This window comes from Amborella trichopoda, chromosome 3 (genome assembly GCF_054954075.1).
Source record: "Amborella trichopoda isolate Santa Cruz 75 chromosome 3, AtrichopodaSantaCruz75HAP2 v2.0, whole genome shotgun sequence".
NCBI classification, from domain to species: Eukaryota; Viridiplantae; Streptophyta; class Magnoliopsida; order Amborellales; family Amborellaceae; genus Amborella; species Amborella trichopoda.
The window spans coordinates 56,308,999-56,333,810 of record NC_142338.1 but is presented as its reverse complement, the minus strand read 5'-3'; the positions used below and the strand labels follow the sequence as shown (position 1 = coordinate 56,333,810).

Sequence of the window (24,812 nt, the reverse complement as noted above, 5' to 3'; positions counted from 1 at the left end):
TTTTGAAAATAGTGCATCTTGTAAAGCATTTTGGACTGTCAATTTTTAAGATATTCACGTTTTCATTAAGGGTAAGAATTGACTCAATCCGGATCCGAAACCCATATTTCAGACCCTATTGGGATTTAGATATGGACCCAAAATTTGTATTCGAAATCCAATCTGGACCCAAAAGTCAGGTCTGAATTGAAATTCAGATCATATTCAGGTGTAGGTGGATCCGACCAGGATCCAGATCCATATCCAACCCATTTTTTTAGATAGTAAATTTTTATTTTATATTATATAATTTTTTTAAAAAAGTATATGTATAGAGTAATCAGGATCCGATGTACACTATTTAGATACAGATCCAGATCCGATGTATACTATTCAGATATAGATCTAGATCCGAATATTCAAAATCTGGTTTGGACCCAAATCCGACCTGGATCTGATATATACTATTTTGATTTGGATTAGGATCAGGTCGGATCTAGCCCCGATCTAACCCGTTCTCACCCCTAGTTTTCATATATCTGCTCGTACCATTTTTGAAGCTTGGATGTGAAAATATATTTTAAGGATATCACAAGATTTTCAATATGAAACCACATTTTTCGACACTATGTGAAGGTGTGCTTTACTTTGATTGTTTAGTACCTCGGCTCTATACAAACCGTATCCCTCGTAAAATATTGTCAATCTACAACACGTCTTTTAAGATGGTTTAAATAAAATAGACGGTGCAGATTAGTGCAACTTTATTCATACATATAAGGTTAAATAAAGTTGTAATTTTATGTAAACTTTTTCTTTTTAGAAAATATATTGGATTTTCACTTTTATTATGTTTATTCTTTTCTTTTCATTTTTCTAAATTGTTTCCTTTTAGAGCTTTAAGGTGTGAGCTAGTCTCAAAATCTTGAAGACCTAAAGTTAATACTCAAATGATGACGTTAGATCTTTAAAATCGAACATACTTATATAATAAAAAAAGAAAACTATACAAATATGCTATTTACTTTTCATACGATGAGGTTACAATTACTCTTGTCGATCAGATTTTAAATCTGTTGGTTGTAAGTGTTATTGACTTGACTAATTTTTTTTTAAAAATCTTGATTGTGACGCAACCCAAGTGATCCTATTTGATAAGGGAAAAGTTTTAATAAGGTTACAACCTTATTGCAACAATTATGATTGCAACCTTCTACACCGTCCAATAAAATGGACGTGGATATTTAAAAAAGAAAGGAGAGAGGGGAAAGTGGAAAACGGAAAGCCTCGGTTGCCATTTTCAATTTCCCTCCAAGTTCAATCTCTATCCTCTTAGGCGTCTCTTTGTCCATCATCATAACCTCTTACCAAATTCTCTCTCTATCCTCTTGGACGTCTCTCTCTCCATCATTAGGTCATCACATAAAAGTTCAAGAAAAGAAAAGTTCGATGACCCTCTGCTGGCATTTAATGCCATTCGAAATCCTCTGCAACCATTGCAATTCCAGCACCTCAAGCAAACCGTTTCTCTATTGTGGGTTTTAGAGTTTGAAATCTAGAACAATCTCTCTAAGTATTTTGTTTTTGCCCTAATGAAGTTTTTTTTTCCCCAATTAGCTATTTTGGTACATATTATGTTCTTCGTCTTCTTCTTTTTTCTTGGTGATTTCTTTGGGTATTTGTTTTGTCCTAATGATGATTATTTTGGGCAAATCAAAGTTCTAGTGCATATGAGTTATACTCTTTTTTTCTTTTTTTTGCCTTACATTTTTCTTCCACCTCATTTTCTTCCACGAAAAGTTATTATTCATGCATCCATTGCTTGCTTAAATTTGGTGGATGTTTATTCTAGTAAAGTCCACAGTTTTGGAAGAACCTTGGGTTCAGTCACTGAATTTATTTTCAGTTTTTTTTTTTTACTTTTCGTGTTGGGGAAAAATATTTGTTGGATAAATGGTGATCAAATCAGTGTGAACTACGAGAAAATCATTTTCAAATCAAGATTGACAATTTGGTGGATTTAGTTTTGTTATTTACTTTGGAATTGGGCTACAACTTATTTAAGATTTTAATCCACCTATGAAATTAATTCGAATCAGGCCTGGCAAATAAAAAAAATCAAACCAATACTTTTGGAAAATAAAAAGAATGAAAGATTTTAACAACTCAATTGAATAATTTTTTTAAAAATTGCAAATACCAAAACTACTGTGCATGGTAACTGGATTTTGAAATGGTGGCGATTGGAGTGTTCATGATTTTTGCAAATGATTGGCCTTTAATTTGATATCTAATTGATTTTTGGATATGTAATTACACATTTTTTTGGATATTTACTTACATATTTTTTTGATAGTTTTGATGTTAGTTACCTTTGCAAGATATGACATTTGTGTAAGAAGCTTGTGTAATAAGCAAGAGTGTATTTAAGTGTGTGATAATTTTTTATGTATATGAGAATGGATTACTGTAGAAAATAGAGGTATTAAATTTGAGCCCTGTTGATATGCATGGAAAAGTATGGAAGATGACATTTTGTGAAAAACATAGCATTTCTTCAACATAGGCTCCTGATAATGTTCGTGGTAATTTTGATTTGTGATATGCCATTCAACTATTATGTCATTTTGGTAATTTTGGTTTGTGAGAGTGCTACTTGAGAATGTGTATGTGGTGTGGTGTGGCTGCTTAATGAAGCTGGTGCGCTTCTAAGACAGTGGTGTAATAGAAGCAAGTGTGTTTTTAAGCTTGTAATAATTTTGTCTGCAAGATATTAAATGTGTTGTACTAGACTTATTGCTGCGTAATTTGTTATTGTTTATGTTAAGAAGATGTGAAGTATTGGACCTACTGCTGCATAATTTGTAGTGGACCTACTGCTTAATGAAGATGTTATCCTTTTTGGTTCCTCATGCGGTAAAACCTCATGTTTATTTTAAACCCACCTTTTGGTTGACATTTATTCTCATTATTTGTTTTTCCTTGTGTTTATACTTGAGCCTCACCCCTTAAATGCCGCAACTTCACTTTGATTTTGGATGGTATTTGGCTTGATATGATATTGAGATGAATTATCTTGTGCTCACACAATTAAAATTGTCGATGTCTTTTTAGTCTTTATTGTGATTTATTTTATTGATATTTTGGAATTACTGAATTAGTTTTGAACTCGGTTTAATGGAACTCACATGTCACATCACTATGTACTTTAATCGAATTGTTGGCTTCGATATAGTTTTCTTCAAAGGGTTACATTGGCTGATAAGTGAGAAATTTTTATGACAAACTTGAGAAGCAACTATAGTATGCTCTGGTTTTGCTATTTAAGACGACAACAAGGTGCTAGGATATGATGGTTAGTTATTAGTCAAGTATAGAGTCGCTTCATTATCACCTGTGAATATCCATCCGTCTGACGAAGTTACTCTTGCCTTCCCCATTTAGAGATCAACATATATCTTGACAAAGAAGCATTTTCATTGGTTTTTGTAACTTCGTCATTTTTTTGTTTTTGTTACTTTCTGGGGGTGGTGGGTTGGAGGATAGACATTGTAATCCCCTTAGATATTTTGAACAATTTTCTCAATTTATAGTGTGAAGGCGTAACGTTAATCTTATCTTTACAATGGTGTTTTTGGTGGCCATTAAGATAAATCGACAATGCAACCTTTTAACTTCCCTTATGCATTTCTTAATCAAGAAAGGTTGAATATTTTATCCAAGCTTTTTCTTGACCATGAGTATATTAGTGGGTCTAATGTATTATGTTGATGTGTCTACTCAATTTTAATATATCTTGTCTTGTTCTTTTTTTTTTTACAAATGAGCATATTGGTGGGTCTAGTGTTCAAGTTGCAGTAATTACATCATTTCATGACTCATATTTCAGGTCCCAACTTATACAAATTTGTTGGGATGTGGGATGTGTAGTAGTCGATCCTCCCACACACACTCTCTCTCTCATCACGATTGATACCAAATGCTCCGTCTCTCTCAACATGATAGATACCAAATGCTCTCTCTCTCTCTCTCTTTCTCTCTCGTAAGTTATATAACAAAAAAACAGAAATGCATGAAAGAAGTGAAACACTTCAACATATAAGAATAATAAAGTTCACAAAACAAAGGAAGCACTTGGCCTTTGCTCTTCTTCAACCCCCTAGGGATTATAAACCAAAATTTTGCTATAGACAATCATATGAAAACAACATGAACTACAAAGCCTTGAATGATTAAGCATACACTTCAGACTACAAATGAATATCCGACCTGACATCAATCAATTAACTTTTACCACAAACTACTTAAGGAGACACTTAATGCTAGATTTGTGCTTGTCACTTGCATATTGAGATCTTGCCCAAATAATGGCAAGTAAGGCAAAAATGTGCTTTGGATAGAGTAGCCATTGATACTAATGGGTGGTTGTGATTGGCTAAGTTGGCAGGTAGCAATAGGCCTTCCACCATCATCTGAGCAATTCTGAAAAATCCTCAAGGTTCCTGCCATGATACATATTTGGGCTATTCGTTAGGCTTAGACGGTAATGTTGATGAGATGCTTGAGACCAGTAGCTTTAGCTTCGGTTTCTTATCCTCTAGAATGAATCTCCACGAAGGCGTGATAAATACAACACAATAGCTCAAAATAAAATGACTTAGCTTTTTTTTTATTTTGTAAAATTAAAAGTGTTTCTAGTTCCTATTTTCAGCAAAATATTGCGCACATCCATGTGAATAAATGAATTACCAATATGTTGTTGATAAATATATAACCAATTGAAATTAAGAACAAAAATTTGCTTATGTAATAATTATTTGAAGGGCTTCCAAAGGAAAGAAATACATTACTGGAATTAAAATGAGTGAGCATCCAAATAACCAGTTTCACGCACACGAAGAAACATATAACTGTTCAAAGCTTGTGAACACAAAGACATATAAAACATTGAAATTACTTCACAATACCAACCCAACCACGCACACGAAGAAACATATAACTGTTCAAAGCTTGTGAACACAAAGACATATAAAACTTTGAAATTACTTCACAATACCAACCCAACAACTTAACAAATGCATATAACTTGATTGTGAACAGTTGCATTATTTATATGAAAAGATCAAAATTCAGCAAACCCATCTAAATTAATGAATTATGCACTGATTAGGTTAACCATTTGAAATTTATAACAAAGGTTTTCTTGTGCAATAATTACTTGAAAAACTATTAAAATAAAATAAGCAAAATTACTTGAACAAAAATTTGGGAATAAATTAGCACTTAAATAACCATTTACATGCCCATTTGGAACCACATTTGAATTCCATGACATCAAAATTGGAAAAAGCATTGTCACTTACCAGCCTCGCCCAAATTCCTATTCCCATTGTGTTCAAATATATTACTAAATCTAGCAAGAAAAGAAAGATAAACCAAATAGTTTTACCCTATCATGAATGCTCATAGCTAGCAATACAATCTCTTTTAAAATCACTAACAAACCAACCCTTCCCAAGAGGTTACATAGTAAGTGAATTAAATCGTTCGCCATATCATTTGGATGAAATTTACTTTATCATTTATCATGTGATAATAACGGGCCATTGTTCACTACAATAAGAGAAGGAAAACCAAAGTAAAACTTCCTGTATAAAAAATATATTGGTCTAAAGGGCCCTCGTCTTAATATGGAGGGTTTATAGGCATACATCCCTTTGCTCAACCAAGTTGAAGAAGTGAAAAAAGTCATACACATAAATGGAGGCAATAATAAAGCACAAAAATTATCTTAATATGGAAGCAATACATGAAAATATCCATTTACTCATCCAAGACCTAGAAGAAAATTGAAAGAGAAATACATCCAAATGGAGTCAATAAAAGAAAACCCGGGTTATATATATCAATCCTACTATGCCAATTGAATCATTTCTTTTAACTGGGATAAAAATAAAAAGCAAAAAAGACCAAAAAAAACCGCAGATTTTGGTCCATTTGGGTCCCTAAGAAAATGAAACCTCTCTCTTTTAAAAGAAAAAAAAAAAAAAACAGGGGAACCCTAGAATGGTGATGGTTATAAACATACCTTGCATTGGCATGGAAGAATAACTGAAACCATCCCTTTAGGGCTGACTTTAAAATCATTCATGACTAAAGAAGAAGCATGAAGGAATTTACACGGGACTAAGCAGGCATCCATCCAAGGCCAACGCTACTTAATTGGGGTAGCAGGAGCAAAGCAGAACACCAACCCATTAGGAGAAAAATCCCGTCCGGACATAAACACACTCAAATCATAGAGAAAATACCGTCCTGTATTTGAGAGAGAGAGAGAGAGAGTATTCTACAACAAAATGGATCATCTTCTTCCTTTTGATAAAGAATCAGGCTTTCTTTCTCCGAGAGAAGAGGAAAGGCCAAAGAGGTTAGGAGATAGAAGTTTGAGAAAGTGAGAGAGTGTTAAGGAAAATGGGTGAATCCAGTGGAAAGGAAGCTTTTGTTTTTGATTTGTGGGTAGATGGAGAAGTTGATATAGAGAGAAGAGAAATTTTTGCCCTTTTGTTTGTGCATAGAGCAAAGTTAGCAAGAGAAGAGATAAAAGTACCGTTGGACTTCCTTTTTAAAAAGCCAAAATGAAAAAAGGGTAGCACAATATGGTCATCTTTTCGGAAGGACCAGTTAACCGGCAATGAGAAGCCCTGGTTATTTTTCATTGGGCGTTGTGCAAACTCCTCGCTGTCCAACGAATGGAGGGTGGAAATGACTGCAGCCCAACTTTAACAGTTTCGGTTGCAACCGTATAGAAACCCCACCCTAATCTAATTGCTACAAAAATAATTGTGACCCCTTTGAAACAATGGTAAAAGGTCTCATAATATACCACCCTATAAGAAAATAAGAAAAATTTATCAAAATACCTATATGAGATGAGCTATTCTATTTGAGGAATTGTTCATTGGGGAGTAAGGGAGGGGATGGCCTCTATATAAATTTTAGCAAAATATGAATCAAACTTTAATATTGGGGGAGAAAACCCGGTCTGCACATAATTTTGCCTAACTATTTAACATTCTAGCTATTTGTAAGTATTCTATCTCAAGATCATGTGCCTTTTAATGTATATTTTGAAATTAAATCAAGGGATATAGACAAGGTGTTTGAAATCAAATCAAGAGACAAGGTGTTAAATTGTGAATCTCTTATGAATAATTTGATAAATATTTCAAAAAGTAAAAAAAAAAAGAAAAATTATCGACTTCAGTCTTCAAGACCGAAATTCAAAACCTAAAAAGATAACTTTTATGAGTAGCTTATCAAAGTAACTTGGATCTAAAAACTCTGAAGTATTTCAAATCTTCTAACCATGAAGCCCAAATTATAATAAAACCTTGACCTTGTTGGATTACGAAGGAGCAAAGTCACTTTTAAAAAAAAAAATATTCAAAATTTCGATCTGAAGTTGTTGCCACTTTGGACTCTAAAATCCTAAAGTGGGCCATTTTGACAATAAAAAGATTAACAAAAAAATTGAAAACACAAATTCGGAATAACGTGACTTCAATAAACATGAGTCTAAAATTCGCTACCGTTACAATAAACGATTCGGTAATTCATGGAAGATTTAGTTCTTGTACTGTTCAGCAAAAAATATCATAATGAATGAGGGAAAATTATACATACCACGATACGTCACAAATTGCACTTTATTGTCCTCAACACTTTTTACTACCACACTATTTACCCATCATATTTTCTTTCAACCTCCTCTTCAAAATACAAAAGTTGAATTTTTTAAGCCAAAATACTTTTTTTTTTTCATATTTCCCACTCAGACAAACACAAAATGTGTCAAACCAATGCAACTTGCACAGAGTTAGTTTGACACATTTTTTATGTTGGACCGGTTCTATCTAGGTCTTGCACAATTTTGTGTTAGACACACAATAATTTTTGTGTTAGACCGACATATGTTGGGCATCATGTTTTAAAAACATAAATTACTATAAAAAATATTTTTATAAAGAATAAACTTTTTTTCTTAGAAGTAATTGCCAAAAAATATAGCATTTGAGATTACTAGCATGGTATCAAATGTGTTAAAGAGGAAGATGGCTGCGATGTATAAAATTGGAGGTATCTATAATGGGTTACGTTTGTATAAGCCCACCTTATAATGTACAAAAAAAGGCACATATCTAAATTTTGCCGAAAGATATGATTTCAGTGTCTGACACCTGATGATGGTTTCAATATCAAAATTCAACTTTAATTATGAAATTTAAAATTAAAAAATAATACATATCGAGCACATCTATAAATAGTTGAAAATAAACGGTTTAGATAACTTGTTACAAGATGCACTACTTTTGAAGTTTGAAATTCTTTTTTTTCTTTATATCCATACATATCAAAATAAAATTAATTTAAAGGTTTTGCAATTTCAGAATACCCTTTTCCACTAGATTTTTTAGATGTACCTTGTTTCTACCGTATAAGATTGCAACCTTATATATGAACTTTTCCCATATAATTTCTCCCGGAAATAATGACGGTGGAACGGTGATGACGCGCATGCGCTCCTCACGAGACTCTAATTGCCACGTGGGAGTAAAATTGCTTTAAGCGCATGTGGGCGAGATGCCTGGCTTAAATTGACGGTGGACATTTTCGATCGGTCAAATTTGACGGTAAGGATTTGAGGAGGCACGTGCCACAACAGTTTTGTTTTTAATCCTCATGTTCTGTTGGTTAGGGCAGCAGCTAGAAAGGATGAATAATAATTTTTTTTCCTTTTTTGTAATATATATATATATATATATATATATATATATATATATATATATATATATATATATATATATATATATATATATATATATATATATATATATATATATATATATATATATATATATATATGGAAAAAGCTTGGATGAGCCCACTAGCTTACAGAAAAAAATGAGCTCAACAGCTTAGATTGAATCTGGGCTGATCTGACGATCACAAATGTCTGGTAGTGTTTGAATTTTAATTTTTTTTCTACAGATCCAAATTACTTGAAATTTTAGGGGTGTGTACATTTGTCAAATTTCTCAAAATAAAAAAAAAGAAAAAAGGTTGTGGGAGAGTAAGCTTGAGGGCATAGTTGGGACTAGGAATAGGTTGGAGTCGGATCCAATTCACAAATAAGAATTATTAAAAATATATATTGTATTTTATAGTAGAGAGTTATTATATATTTATAATAATTGCAAATTATGAGACCATTTATTTTTTGTATAAAGAGGTTAAAATCATTCTTTGTCATTGGATGTGATGTTTAGTAGATTGAAGTGTGTTACAATATTCTCGAATTTTTATTTGGGCACAGTTTATATAGAACTGAGGCTCTAAACAATGAAAGTAGCGCACTCCTTCAAAGGGTATTGATAAATGTGGTTTTAATACTAGAATATTTGTGATAGCCTTAAAATATAGTTTCATCTCTAATTATAAAATTTAAAGCTTAAAAAATAGTGTAGATCTATGAAATCATGAAAATTGACCGTCCAAAAATACATTACAAAATGGAAAAAGTTTATATAAGGATGCAAGCTTATAATGTAGAACTACGGATGCACCTCAAAAATCCATCGGAAAAGGTAGTCTTAGTGTTAAAAAACCCTTTGGTTGATAATCTCGACATCGAGATGTATGACCATGAAAAATAAAAATATTTTAAGTCTCAGAAATAGTTAATTTTACAACATATTATCTACACCGTCCATTTTCAAGATTTTCATATGTTTATAGATCTACTTTATTTTAACCATTTTTTAAATTTAAAATTTTATAATTAGATATAAAAATAGATTTTGAGATCATCCTAAGAAAATTTTAAATCAAAATTATATACCATGATAAAATTTGAAGGTGCACCTTACCTCTTCAGCAACGGATGCATCCGTATGCCAACTACACCCTTACAAAATACACTATTTCTAAAACTTGAAAGTCACTTTTTCTCATGTCCATGCATCTTGATGTCGAGATGATCAATTCGATGATATTTGGGCGCTCTAATTTGATTGTTTAAAGCCTTGGCTTTATATAAACTTTTTCCTTTTTATTTTGGACATTGCGCCTAGCCAATGACACATCTCCAACCACCCGATTTTACATCTACTAGTCAATAATAGTTGTGATCTTCTTGTACAAAAAATAAATGGTATTATTGTACACATTTCTATATTTAGGTGTAGCTTACACAAATATTTGACCTACTTTGAACAACCCAACTCAACAGGGTCTAAATTGGACCTGTACCCAGACCCAAACCCGACTTGGTGGAGTTCTCAATCAAGTAGACCTAGGCCCAACCCATTGGGTCCATTTTTTGGGTCAAAACTTGGATCCGGACCCAAACCCAAACCCGACTTGGTGGAGTTCTCAATCAAGTAGACCTAGGCCCAACCCATTAGGTCCATTTTTTTGGGTCAAAACTTGGACCCGATCTGGTTGACCAAAAGGTAAATGATCTCTTGTATATTTTAGACTCACTATTGGTTCATCTGAAGTTTGAGTTCTGAAATACATGGATAGAAGTTTTTAACAATTGGATTATCCATGTTCAATGGTGCATTTTTTTTATAAGGTTGGTCACGAGGTCACATCTCCAAAATCTCTTAGATAGGATTTTGATGGAGGGAATGCATCTAGGATACGCTTGAATCTGCTAAAAATTATCGTGCCCAAATTGGTAATGAAAATATAAATAAAGATATTAATAAGATTCTTAGTTATATTTAGTCCGAAAAAATCACAATCATCTTTAGCCATCAGATATGAAATTGGACAACTGAGCTGTGCTATTGACTGAATACAATTTAGCCGGAAAAGATGTCGAGCTCGCTTTCCACCTATACATATATAGGTACAATTAATTAGACATAAATTTGACAACGCGTGGTAAGCAGCGAGAAAAATACAAAAAAATAATACATAAACAAAAATAGGAAATTTATCATCTTATTTACGAGAGACGAATAATGTCTTTTGATTTAGTTTCAAAATACCCATAAAAACATGTTATCTTGGAATAGTTGGCGAATTGCAAAATATTAAATACTTATCTTTAGGCATTTCCATAAAATTTCCTACAAACATATTCAACAACGAAAGTGATGGTAACATGGAGAAGAAAATGGATGATTTAAAATGATGAGGGCAATATGGCATTGGTGAGTGAGAGGGAGAGATGGTTCTAATGGGGTGCGAAAAAGCATGAAAATGGTTGTGATTGTGATATAGACTATTGATAGAGAGCGGCCGTGCTCTTCTTGGGTGTGGTTTGTACGAGCCCCTAAACAAAAGTAAGCCATGTCAAATGACGTTGTTTTAGTATTAGAAATTTTTGTGATGGATTAAAAACTTATTTTTGTATCTAATTCTAAAATTTAAAGCTTCAAAATAGTGTAGATCGAGCAAATCTTGAAGATTAAGAGTTCATAAAATGCATTACATGATGCACTATTTTCAATAGTTGAAATCAATGGTTTAAAAAGTAGATCGGTGACCCGCATCGGGCACCTCAAAAACCGATCTGGATCGGTGAATCGGCGATTCAAATCGAGAATCTGCTGAATCGGTCAGATTAAAGCTTCAAAAAAATCCGAAAAAGTTTTAAAATTCATTCTAAATATTGTTTTTTAGGAATCCAAAAAGAAATGAGGGTACTACATTATTAACTTTCATTTTTTTCATCAATTTGTGAATATTGAGATGCTCTTTCCATGTATAAACTTAAGTATTAAATTTGCATCACATAAAAGAAAAATCATAGAATTATCATAGATAAAATATATAATTATACATGGACTGTAATAAAGAGTAGACTAAATCAATAAAAGAATGGCCATTAAAATCTCGTTTTGACAAAAAACCCTAATCCGCTAAAAAAACCCAAATTATTACAGCCTAACTAACTATAATCTAAAATTATTACAACCTAACTAATTATAATATTATATACTAAAATTATAATTATTAGTTTACATTTTCTAATTATTTTATTAGATAAATATTAACAAATTAAAAATATTTTACAATATTATCTAATTTAAAATGTATTATTGATAACTGTAAAAAAAATAGTACATTACATGATTTATAATGTAAAAATTAATAAATAAAATAAAAGATTTGGCTATTAATATAAAAATTAATAAAATGCATACAAATTTTGGAAATAACACTTTAATTTATTATATACCTAAAGGGAACGAAAATTAGCTCAAGAATGGATAAACTATTATATGGCCCAAGGGGGGATTCGAACTTGATAAGTCAAAACAAATAACATTAGTGTTAACCATCATTTCTCCTTAGTATGTGTTTTAAATTGCCTATTAATAACATATATTTACAGTATGTTTTCATTTAATGATGTTTGGGAATTATCCCACATCGAAAGATGAATATTCAAATATGCTATATAAATAACTATGTAATCGAAAGATAAACACAAGTGTGAAAACACTAGGGCATCCCTGTACGTGCACACGTGCATGTGCGTGTTGCACGTGTGGCACATGTGGGAGTGGAGTGTGTTGCATGTTTTTTGAGGCTTGAACCCGACTAGAACTGGTGTGAAGGTATTTTTGAGGCTAGAACCGGTGTTGCAAGTGTGGCACATGTGGGAGTGGAGTGTGTTGCATGTTTTTTGAGGCTTGAACCCGGCTAGAACTGGTGTGAAGGTGTTTTTGAGGCTAGAACCACGTGTGTATGTGGGAGTGTGTATGACACGTGTGGGAGTGTGCATCGCTTGTGTCACTCGTACACACGTGTGGGAGTGGTGCTTGACGCGTATACACGTGTGAAGGTGCTTTTGAGGCTAGAACCGGGAGGGAGTGGTGCGTGACGCGTACACACGTGTGAATGTACTTTTGAGGTTAGAACCGGGAGGGAACCGCTAAAACTGGACAGAATCGGGTGGGAACCGGACAGAGGTCTCAGTTTTGTGCTGGAACCGGCACGGGCTGTGCCGGTTCTCGAGTCGAACTAAACGAGTCCGGTTCGACTCGTCGATTTTTAAATCATTGGTTGAAACCCATTTTTCTCATATCCATGCATCTTGAGGTTATATGATCGATTTGACGATTTTTGAACATCGAAACAATATTTCCTTATAAATTTTGAGGTGCATCTTAATTTGATCGGCCTGACCTTTATATGAACTTTTTATTTTATTTTAATGGATAGAGAGAGCATAAAAAACAAGAAGCATGGAGCACAAGTCTTGCAGATAAAGGGCATTTATGAAATTAAGATGCGGTAGGGACAAGCAGTGGGCAATTTATTTTTAAAAATCCAAAAAACAACGAGAGCGGGTAAAAAAGATTTAACCATTTCCCCAATTTGCCAACGTATTAAAATCTTAAAATTGTAAATTACTATCCAGCAGCGTGCGAGACCTCGCAAACAACGTGAATCCTTTGCATACAAGGACGCAAAACCCTCTCCTCTTTCTCTCTCTTCGACCCCCTCTCTCTCTCTAACTCTTCCTTCCTCTCTCTCTACACCTGCAACCAGCGGCTGCTCCGCCCACTGCGACCACCGCCTCCGCCTCTCCACGAGCTCCAATCTGAGCCCTAGATCTCATCGTATGGACGATTCTCCCGCCATCTTCACCTGATCCGCCATTCCTGACCTCTGATCCTCTCTCCTCGCGATCCGCCCCCCTCTTCAGCACCTCGGGTAGTCTTTCTCCCCCCTCTCTCTCTTCTTTCTCTCTCTAACTCTATCCTCCACTCTTTGTTCGCAGCTTTTTCAATGTTATCGCTCGCCATTATCTCCTGATACCAAAGCCTCTTTCCTTTTATTAGAGGCTCTTTTCTTGCATGCTTTCGCCTTCTCATTTATCTCCTCTAATAACACGTAATTAGTTGAAATTCTTAGGATTAGGTACTGGTTTGCATGTTACCTACGTACTCTCTTATTTTTACTACTATTATTATCACTATTACCTTCTCACTTATATTATTACTATCACTATTATGAATAAAAATAACAATACTAAATGTTATGATAATTCGTGGGTATTAAGCTGATTTCGTGTGTGGGTTTGAATGTATTTTGTGATTTGGGTTGGCTGGTGGTTTTCTTCTTAGCTTTAATGGGCAAAATCAGATTTTGAGAAGAGATTGTTGGTGAAGACTAAGGTAAAGTGTGGTATTATCTGCATAAATTGCTATGATTATGGATAATGCATCTGATCAAGTGGTTGCATGATGTGTATATGGATCCTATTACCGCATATTGGTTGGGTTCTCGTTTTTGTGGATGTATTTCTTTTAGTTGTTTCTCTTCTTTCTTTTTTTCATGTAGATTTATTGGATACTTTGAAAGATTGTGTTTCTTGGGTTGTTTTCTTTAACCCAAAAATGTGTATATATGTATGTGTTTGTATGCATGCATGTGTGTGTATGCGTATGTACTTGTTCACGCATGCATGTATGCGTAATTTTTTTGGGTAAATGCATGTGTGCGTACATGTATATGGATATGATTATAGTTGTAATGTTATAAAGATTCATGTGATCGATAAATTCAAGCTGCTATTATATATGTAATTTGGGATTGGAGGTGAGTTATCAGAAGCGATAGAGGATTTTGGTAATGAAGAGATGGGTGCTTTGGTTTTAGGATGTTTTAACTCTAATTTGGGGCTTCCTTTTTCAATGAAATGAAAAGTGAACCTTTATGTGCATGGGCATATGGGATCATCTTGAGTTGGAATTCTGACCCAAATGTATGTATGTATGTATGTATCCATGTATGTATGTATATATGCATGTATCAATGTTTGTGTGGATATACATCTATGTATGCATGCATGCAAGTATATATGTTTTCATGCATGCATGTACGCATGCAAATGTTTATGTATCTGTATGGGTTTCTGTCCAAGGGATATTGGGGCTTCCTTATGAAAGATATCGAAATTGCTGCTTATGTATATGAAGATATGGGTCAGAAAAACTGTATTGCATGTGTCTTGGTGATTTAGGCAATTTTGTGGTGCCTTTTTGCTTATTTACATCTTTTTATGGAATTGTTAAGCAGCTTTGCTTGTAGGTATATGTGGTACTTGTGTAACTTTTATCCGTTGAACGATGGCCCTTTATATGCATTTGTGAAACATTTTTTCATTTCTTTTTTATTTTAGGAGATATTGGAGTATTTGATCGCTTTTATAGTATTTTGAAGAGATTGTGCTGCATTATATTTTGGAATTGTTATGTTTACTTTCTGTTGGGGTGCCTTGTTGGGTTGAAATTTTGAGTCATGGTGGCAAAATAAAATTTTCATTTATTGTTAATATTGAGTTTTTTGCACAAGAAAAAGTGTTTGTAATTTAGATTTAACTGACATTAGTTGCTAAGAAGTAGCTAGTGTACAGTTTTGTGGGCAGGATTAGAAGTAGGTTAAGTGAAACTATCCAATAGCAGTAAATTTACTCATCTTTGAAGGATTTTCTAGAAAATGGAGGTTGTCTTGTGCGGGACACTGGGAATTTAGTCCACAGAAATCTCTTTCTTTTTCTTTTTTCCTGATTGACAAGGCGTTTTATGAGAACCATGATTACTTTTGATATTTGGGGTATGTGTTCATTTATGGAATGACCAATTCCAGTATTATTTACAACAATTGTTCCTGAACCATGCATGGTTGGTTAATTCTGCTCATATTGTCTGGAAATCATATTATTAAAGATGTGTACATGTTGGCAGTACATATATTTAATTTCAATGTGAATTGAAATTAGTAGTTGAATCATTTGCAACTGAATGAACTTCATTCCATAGTTTTGAAGTTCAATATTTATCTACATGATAGTCTGATTTCCTCAATTTATCATGAGAAAAGAGACAAGTCAGTTTCTTACCAGAAGTGAAAGAAAGGAGCACGTCAGTTTCAAAACTTTGCTCTCTCTCTATCTCTCTCTCACTCATTTTTCTTAAACATCAGACTCCAATGGAGCTGCAATAACCAGTACATGTTATTGAATTGAACGTGCAGTAAGAATAAGAGCACCTGATACTTGAGGTGATATCGTGCTAACGATTTTAGTCTTAATTAAACCAGGTTATGTGCAGTCATCTTTGTATCTTTAAAAATCCCTTTAACTGGTTTTTATATTAATTTTTCTAGGCTGATTGGTGAATGTGAAAGCTTTAGTGAGTGTTAATGTATTGGAACTGTTTATCCTCAATATGTCAAACATGAGCGTGCTACCTTATGCAATCAATTCTTCTTGCTATATATAAAATAAAGTGTCATTTGCTCCAACAGATTATTGAGGTGCACACATGACAACTCAAGTTGTGAGAGTTCGAAGGGCTACTCTGGAAGCATGTATGACATGTCCTCTTTGCAAGAAACTCCTCAGGGATGCTACAACAATATCTGAATGTCTTCATACATGTAAGACCTGTTTCCTGTGTACTTGTTCGTCTACCATAATCTAAAGTTTGATAAGAGAAATAAAGAAGAACATCTGTTTGATTAGCACTCTGTCATTTCCTTCTTTTTTAGTTGTTCAGTCAATTACCTGGTTAATCCACATATTCTCTAAGAAGAATTTGTAGGATCTTTTTTGAGAAAGTGTATGAAATTTTACTTTTAATTGATAATAATCAGCATGTTATGCCTAATGCTTCACATTTGAGCAGTTTGCAGGAAGTGCATATATGAGAAACTAACTGATGGGGAGGCAGATTCCTGCCCAATATGCAATATTGATCTAGGTTGTGCTCCTGTGGAGAAGCTGAGGTAATCTATCTGTCCCTTTTCAAGCATGGATCTTGTTGCCGTTAAATGTTAGCTGAAACTTAGATATGAAAATTTTCGAATTAGTGCCCAGTGCACATGACAATCAGTGATGCAATAACTTGGCTATAGAGGATCTAGAGGTGGCTTGTTGGCACTATCCTTGTTATTGTATCTAGATCCTATACATTTTACTTAATGAATGAAATACTTCCATCAAAGGATCTTGGATTGTCCAAATTTTTTAGGTGCAGGTGTATCTAGAAAGAACCTAAAGACTGAACGCCAAGTAAGTAATAAACTTAGAAAGGTAAATTCCAAAATAAATCAGAAGGTCAGTTTCCTATTAAGTTAGACCAAATTAGTTGAAGATCCATTTACTGGAATATTCAGTAGTCCATCGAAACCCCCTTAGCCTGCTGTTTCGAGTGAGACTACCTGGGAGTCTTGAATGGGAATTGTGTGTATACTGGAATATTCAGTAGTCCATCGAAACCCTCTTAGCCTGCGGTTTTGAGTGAGACTACCTGGGAGTCTTGAATAGAAACTGTATGTGAATGAAAATTGTGAAAGCCATGCAATATCAAAAAACATATGACAAAAAATTTCAGGAAGAAATTTCGAAAAATTTAAAAAATTTAGACTGACAAAACTAACACTGATTTTCTCGAAGTGTCCTCACTTAATCCATTTGACCTTCTCGTTCATTTAAAAGAAACTAGCTAGGTGTTGTACTATTTTCTACTAAGGAGTGTTGAGAGTGGAAAAATTTGGATCTGCACAAAGGGAGTGAGATAGTAATCTTTGTTACTTAATATTGGATCACATATAGTACATAATCATTTTGGAAGTTCAAAACATCAGAATAAACAGATCCCCTAAGATAAGTTTGTGCTAAAATGAGCTCTATATTGATACATGAATACCAAATCATGCAGCATTTGGACTCATGGATTCATCTATTTGCTGTCATTAAGTAAGATTATATATCCTGCGCGGTCAATCTTGAGATTCTTGACCAATATGATTGCATAAACTGCACGTTTAACTTTTTAGGTGTTGTTCATATGTTGTTCAAGGACTATCATTTCTTCTTAAAGTTCTCTGCTCACACTAGATCTGGCCTAATAAGCATGCCTGAACATTTCACTAAACCCATATACCTTTTTTACAGGCCAGATCACAATTTGCAAGATGTTAGGGCAAAAATATTTCCTTTAAAAAGGAGAAAAGTTAAAGCCCCCGAAGTGCCTCCCATTCCATTGCCTGTGCGGAGGAAGGAAAGATCGCTTTCTTCATTGGTGATCAGCACTCCCTGTGTATCGACACAGACTGGTTTAACTGGGAGGAGAACAAAAGCAGCTGCAAGAAAGGCAGCTTCATTAAGAGGATCCAATACTCCTGCTTCTGATGAAGCCATCAAAAGAGAGGGGGACATTGCAGAGGACCAGTCAGAAAAATCGAGTTCCCCTGAGCCTCTGAAGAAGAATAAGAAGCAGGTAAGGTCTCAAGAATGTGAAGAGCTTTTGGTTTTTACATGTAGCTTCTGTATGGCCTTATTTTATATGTAGTGGATTGCTATTTTCACTCATGGTTTTGTTATCTATACCATGTACATGGGTGAAAGTTCTAGCCAATTTAGTGTTCTGACATCCCCATCTATGTTTTGGTTGGCTACAGCAAAATCATGGGTGAGGAAAGTAAGCCCTTTCTTTAACTTTGTTTTTTTGGCTAAGCTACGACTATCACTTTTATGTTGAATTATGCTAACTTTTTTATGGCTGTAATTTATAGCAGAACGCATCAAGTGGAGAACCATCAAACCATGCATGTAACAATGATACAGCGAATGTGGGGGATCAGAAGCTTGGAAAAGCTGGGCTTTGGAAACCTTTGAATTGCTTAGTAGAAGCTGCAAATAGAACAAAATCCCTTGAGTCCAATACGGCGGCCTCTGCTATCAAAGTAGAGGATCCTGGTAGTCCTGCTAGTGAAGAACCTGCTCGCAAACCTAAGGTTAGGGGGTACAATCATAAATCAAAAATTAAGGAAGAAGAGAAAAACACAGGGCCTACCCAATCGGGACCAGGGAAGGGTAGAAAGGCCAACGGGGTGGCAAGGAAGAGGGCATCTGGTTCGAAAGAGAAGGGAAATAAAGATCAAACCTTGTTTACTGCTGCTTGTGTGAGATGGGACCGAAGAACTGATCCAATTTGGTTTTCCCTAGTGGCTTCCGAAAATCAGTAAGTAATGTTTTCTATTCAGAAATCTCAAGAGTTGTCAGTATTTCTTGGGCATGCAGCTACATAGAACAGTCATTTAATTCTTAAGTCATTGTTCCCAAAAATGTTTATACTTATACATTGGGTTTGTCATGAAATTTCATTTTACGCAGGGAAGGTGATTCCCCGTTACCACAGATTTCTACATCGTATTTGAGAATAAAGTGAGTTTTTTAACATTTAACAGCTGCCTACTCTGCTTGTTTTTTCAACAGAAGTGGATTTCTACTAATACTTGGCCAACTATCTGATCTTGTACTTGAAACTCACTTTCAACACTTCTCTCATTTTATTTATGTGTTTCTCTTCATATGTAATACAAACATGCAAGCATAGATTCATGCATGTGAGAGATAGGTATGTGAGCCTTAGAAGGTGATACTCCTGAACGCTGGAAAGTGGCCTGCCCAAGCCCTATTCTTGTTTTGACATTTATCCATGTATAGAGTATGATACTAGATTTCTTGTATGGACCAATATATCAACATCCAAGCTGTTTCTTGATTTGTTTCTATCCAGTATTTAAGTGTTTATTGAAATGTAAGTTATATACGTGTTTCAATCATCTAAAGGCTGAGCAGCTGCGTATCTCTAGTTCTACTACCTGCATAAGAACAATGAGCCTTATGATGCTTCCTTAATTTCGTAACATCTTCTTTAGTTGGCAACTACATGTGCTTCTTCATCATCTTACGTGTGTTGGTGAGGCTAGAACCATGCATTCTCACATTTCGTATTAGACTGCCTTATTGGTCTTAAAAAAGCACTAGTTAAAGATGCTTTAATTGAGTTTTCACATTTTTACCATGCATATTTGATAGGACCCTGGATAATCATCCTAAGAGTACAATTCTCAAATATATTCCTACATCTCAAGGGCATCTATTCTGGACATACAAGTTGTTGATGATTGAATATGAGGTTCAAATGAAGTGCTTACTAGAGCAATATGTAGTGTTCTATTGTAAAATCAGCAGCATTCGAATTCATTTGATGAATGGAACCATGTATCCATCTACCCATCAGCAAATTTTGCATCACAAATGTTCATGCATTCTAGTTATTGTCAGACGGTATAAGAACTTCAATAAGTGACCAATTGAGATCCATATTTTGTGAAATCGCCAAAAAAATCGGTTATAAGATTTGAAATATTCAAACAATTGTTCTTGAAAATGAAAAGTGCATTGCACAGTAATTCTTTTTGTCTCACTCAAAGATTTGAAATAGTAGTCTTATCAATTCTCCAACCCCAAACCCACTCGAAGAAAAACCATTTACCCAGAGAACCAACTTTACTTTGGGCTTGGACAAATCAAATATATTCGCTTATCTGTTCCATGGAAAAGCACATGTACTTGTTTAAGTATGGAATCTGTGGAAGAATTATGGTGTCTGTAACTAAAAGAGTGAAATCCATGTGTACCTGCAATATTAGCTTCAACCCACATGAAATTTATATGTCAACTGTAGTGACTGGCACAAATCAATAGAAAGTTTTTGATTTTTAGATGGGCTGTCCTTCAATGACCTTGGTTTATTTGACCCTCTTACATTGCAAGTGCAATTGTGTTCAAACTTCAAGTTTCTGTTCTCTGTGGTAGTTAAATAGGATCCCATTAGGTTTAGGCATATGCGTGGATTCTCATCCATGTGAAAAGCACAGAAAATTTGTGCAGACCCTAATTTTTTTAATAATGTATGATCCAACTGTCTAGTCAATCTGAAACTGCTCAATGATGAAGGGATCAGGTGTTCCAAGTTTCTTGAGCAAGATGGTCCATACATGTTGTGTGAACCTTGGGCACACGTTTGACTGCTGCAACTGACTTTGCCCCCCCCAAACTTCTCTATTTGCAGAAGTTTGCTGAAGAAGCTCTAATGTTGGGCCACACCTATGTTAGTGTTAGGGTGAGGTTTTGGGTTTGTCTATTGGTTCTGATGCCATAGTCATTTCAGGAAATTGGATTGCGGAACTTTATCTATTCAAGGAACAAGTTAATCGATCTTTATATGTAATTAACTCATGCACAATGACCAATACCCTTCATTGGTCTACATATAGAAAATAAAAGATTCATTACCATCTTAGCATCTGATGTAGGCATCTCTGTTCTAATCTTAGTACCGAGCCTGTGTTCCTTTATAGACTTGCATATCAATTGGTAGACTTTATTTCATATTTTCAGCCACTGCTGCTCTTGGGTCTTTAGAAACTAAACAATAAAATCACGGCTGAATTATGAGGTAATACAACATAAGCAAATACTCTCCTATGAATAGCTATAGTTTAATTTGTTAATTTGTTTTCACATTTTAATGCATGCCTTAAGAAATTCCATTGAGTTACTTTCTAGGTTTATTGTGTTGAGATATTTATGGTTGTTTGACTTTAAAATAAAAAATTTAATTAAACAGTTTCTTTTGAGATGCAAAGTTCGTTTTCTCCAGCTAAAAGAAGTTCTCTAAGATTGAAACTCATTCTTAAATTCACTTGTAGTTATTATCATGCATTTGTTGCCTGTTGCAGGGATGGAAACATACCAGCTTCATTCATCAAAAAGTACCTTGTCAAGAAACTTGACCTCAAGAATGAGTCTGAGGTGAGGTTCCATTCTCTTCCAGTATGAAACAACAACATGGATATTGATTATTTTCTACAAGTAAACATTAGATTTCTTGAGTAGTTTATCTGGTAGACTTGAAAGATGATATTTTGTCGGTTTTGCTTATCGGAGATGCATCACACTGCTCGTGATGTGGGGTTTTATTTGAATTTCCAATTGTCTACAAAATATGTGAATATTTATCTCGTTAACCTGAATTAAAAGTGGACATGTAAACAAGGCCTTCATTTTTTTTTTAATAATATTGAATAGTTAAATTAAATAATGAGTTGACACAAAAGGTCTGACAAAAATTCTGATTCCACACTGCATAGCCTTCATTTCCAAGCCATAGATCACACTCCTAGAAAGCTTCTAAGCATCTTAAACATTTCATTCCACCAGAGAAATTCATTGGATCCCTTACTCATGCCTTGACATACATCAATCTATAGGTCGATCCCTGCATTTAAAGGGACATGCCTTTGTTGAGTCTCTGGAGTTCACATTCCTAGGTTTGATGATGTTCTTGTCGGCACACATGCAAATTATACATTGTATTTTTCTACCCAAAGTATGGTTAGATGCTTTGCTTTTGTCTAAATAAAGTTTGTCTATACAATTTCTGTTCTTTTTAGCATTCACTGAACTTACTTTGCTAAGATGTCTTTTTTAGGTTACTAAAAGATTATATACTTCATTTGGAGCAATATATACATTTGCTTCCTTGACCAAAACCCTAGCTAGGAGTAGTTTTAGGACCTCAATTATTGAGGCTCTAATGTACTCCTGCCTTCAAAAATATGAAGCCCTACGATTGCACAGACTGTCCAATTTTTGCATAGTGAGATCTAGGTGTTTAGGTACTCGAAATCCTATTTTGTTTTCTTTGACCGAAATTCTACATCAAGGAAATTCTCTAAATGGGTCTTTTTTCTGAGGGAGCAACTGTACCTTTTGCTCCCACTGGAGCAGTGTTTGTGCCCTTTCAGGTTATCTAGCAACAATTGACCTTGGCAGAGGCTTAAGTTTCTTTCAAACGAGTTGGTGAAGAGGCATTGAGCATGTTCCATGGCACATTCGTAACTTGGGTCTCTATGAAAGGGGCAGATACTGACTTCAAATGTTGAAACCATATTAGTTCCAGATGTCACCAGATTCACAACTGATCTAGAATTACATGATAACCCTTTGTTTGATATGCATTCAATCATATGCCCCCTCTCCATTACTGCCCAACCAATCGATTGGATGGTGATGACCTTTATGACATTGATCATATCACACTTATTTTTGTTCTATATGTAATATACCCTACAGAAGAAAAGGAAAAAAAATGTCATTTTTGTCCATTTGACAGGTAGAGCTCACTTGTCGTGGTCAGCCGGTGGTCCCCAGCTTGGCTTTGCACAGTCTCGTGGACTTGTGGCTACGCTCTGGTGGAGGCCAACTAAGAGCACCGCCATCTCCAGGCGCTTCAGCTAAGGATTTCATGATGGTCTTAGTCTATTCCCGCAAGTCTTAATTTCAATTTTTAACTTAAATTCATGTAATTTTACTCAATTGACCTTTCAATAAGCCCCCTTTACCCCAGTAGAATCAGAGTGTCAAGAATTATGCCTTATGAGAATGTGCTTGTTGTGTGTGTGAACTTGGTTTCAATCTTGGGCGGGCACTGATACAGTGCCTTGCAGACTTGGCCCAAAAATAATTCATTGTGGCTTTCTCTCTACACATTTAATTGCTAATGCTGTTCTGCAATAGGGGAATCATTGTTGAGGCAACTCAGCTTTCATTTGTTGGCATAGATCTGATTTTGTTAAATGAGTTATGAGCCTTATTGTTTCTGAGAATGCCTTGAAGGCATTGGTTGATTGCCATATTTATTAAGAAAGACTTACTTCTTAGGCAGTTAAAAGGTGCATTCCAGAATCCAGATTAGCTTGTAGTGAACATAGAAAAGGGGGCAATGGGACCCAGACCCTACCCGGGACTCAATGGGTAGACCCTATCTGGGCCCAGGTATGGGTCCAAAAATTTGACCCAGCAGATCGGGTCCAAATCTTGGACCCGAACACTATTTGGGTCAGGGTCCAGGTCTGGGTCTATAATATTTTTTTCATGTCACAATTTATGAAATATATTTAAATATAGTTGAACGTGTAGATATTTTTATTTTTGGATAAGGTCTGGGTCCAGGTCCCACACTCTATTTTTGGGTCCGGGTGGGGTGGGGACCTGTTGCCACCCCTATATTGCATGAGAAGAAACTAATGATATTTATATTTGTCGAAGTATTAGCATAGTCCTGAGTACTAGTGCAGAGTCAGTCTTTAGATCCATGCCATTCATATTATGGACAGTGATGGAGAGAGTCGGAGCCACCATTAGGTGGTCTTGCTCTAATTGTAATATAATACTACTTTCTATTTGTCTTTTGGGCTATCTTACCTCTCATCCTTCTCTTTGGAAAGGACGGCTTAAAACCGCAGTGTAATTATTGTATCTTTGTGTTTGTTTCCTGGTGTGAATGGGGCTAAAAGTATAAAGTTTCTCCTAGTTCAATTTTTCATTCTGTAATTCTTATAATTTTTTTTTGTTTCCGTTAGCTCTTAATTTTTTCTCAAGCTACTCCCTCTATGGAGGATTCTTTCAACCTACTCCACATTCATTGATGCTCATTCTTCTTTACTTCTCATACAAAAAGTTGTCATTATGAAGGGTAAAATAGATAGCTCCTAAAAGAGGATGGTGGTACTTTATTTGTTATTTGACATCTTTTCTCATTCCATGTAGGTGTTTTCATGTATTATGTTAATATTTACGAAAGGCACAAAATATGCACCAAATATTTATCTTTTGAGGTTTATATTATATTGTGGGAGTACATATTTTGAGAGCATCAAACAATGCTATGTGAATAGCATCTCAACAGGGAACTGTGATTTTCTAGAGCTTACAAAGGGAATAAGAAAGAAATTTATCAAAAAGCGGAAAATATACATTTTCGGAAGTGATAGAATGAACGATGCACATCTCGAGGAAGGCTCCCAAAGTCGGTCCTTAAGGTCAAAACTATAATTCCATGTAACCATTGCTCTATTATGTGCTCTGCACAAATCTCGCATTTTAG

At 34.7% G+C, this 24,812-nt stretch overlaps 1 protein-coding gene across 4 annotated transcripts; it reads left to right on the top strand.

The window, feature by feature from the left end:
• Positions 1–13,418: 13,418 nt before the first annotated feature.
• On the top strand, positions 13,419–23,440 carry DRIP2 (DREB2A-interacting protein 2). Of its 4 annotated transcripts, none has more exons than XM_011623297.3 (8): positions 13,419–13,716; positions 16,315–16,446; positions 16,695–16,794; positions 17,966–18,290; positions 18,589–19,034; positions 19,187–19,237; positions 21,604–21,676; positions 23,040–23,440. In XM_011623297.3, exons 2-8 carry the CDS (start codon positions 16,332–16,334, stop codon positions 23,202–23,204), a joined length of 1,275 nt encoding a protein of 424 aa, XP_011621599.1. In that variant the 5' UTR covers positions 13,419–13,716; positions 16,315–16,331; the 3' UTR covers positions 23,205–23,440. The 4 variants fall into 4 exon arrangements, with proteins under 4 accessions (XP_011621599.1, XP_006838857.1, XP_088717685.1 ...); XM_006838794.4 differs by having other exon boundaries at positions 18,586–19,034; XM_088861559.1 differs by lacking the exon at positions 13,419–13,716 and adding an exon at positions 14,041–14,180.
• The last annotated feature ends 1,372 nt before the right edge of the window (positions 23,441–24,812 follow it).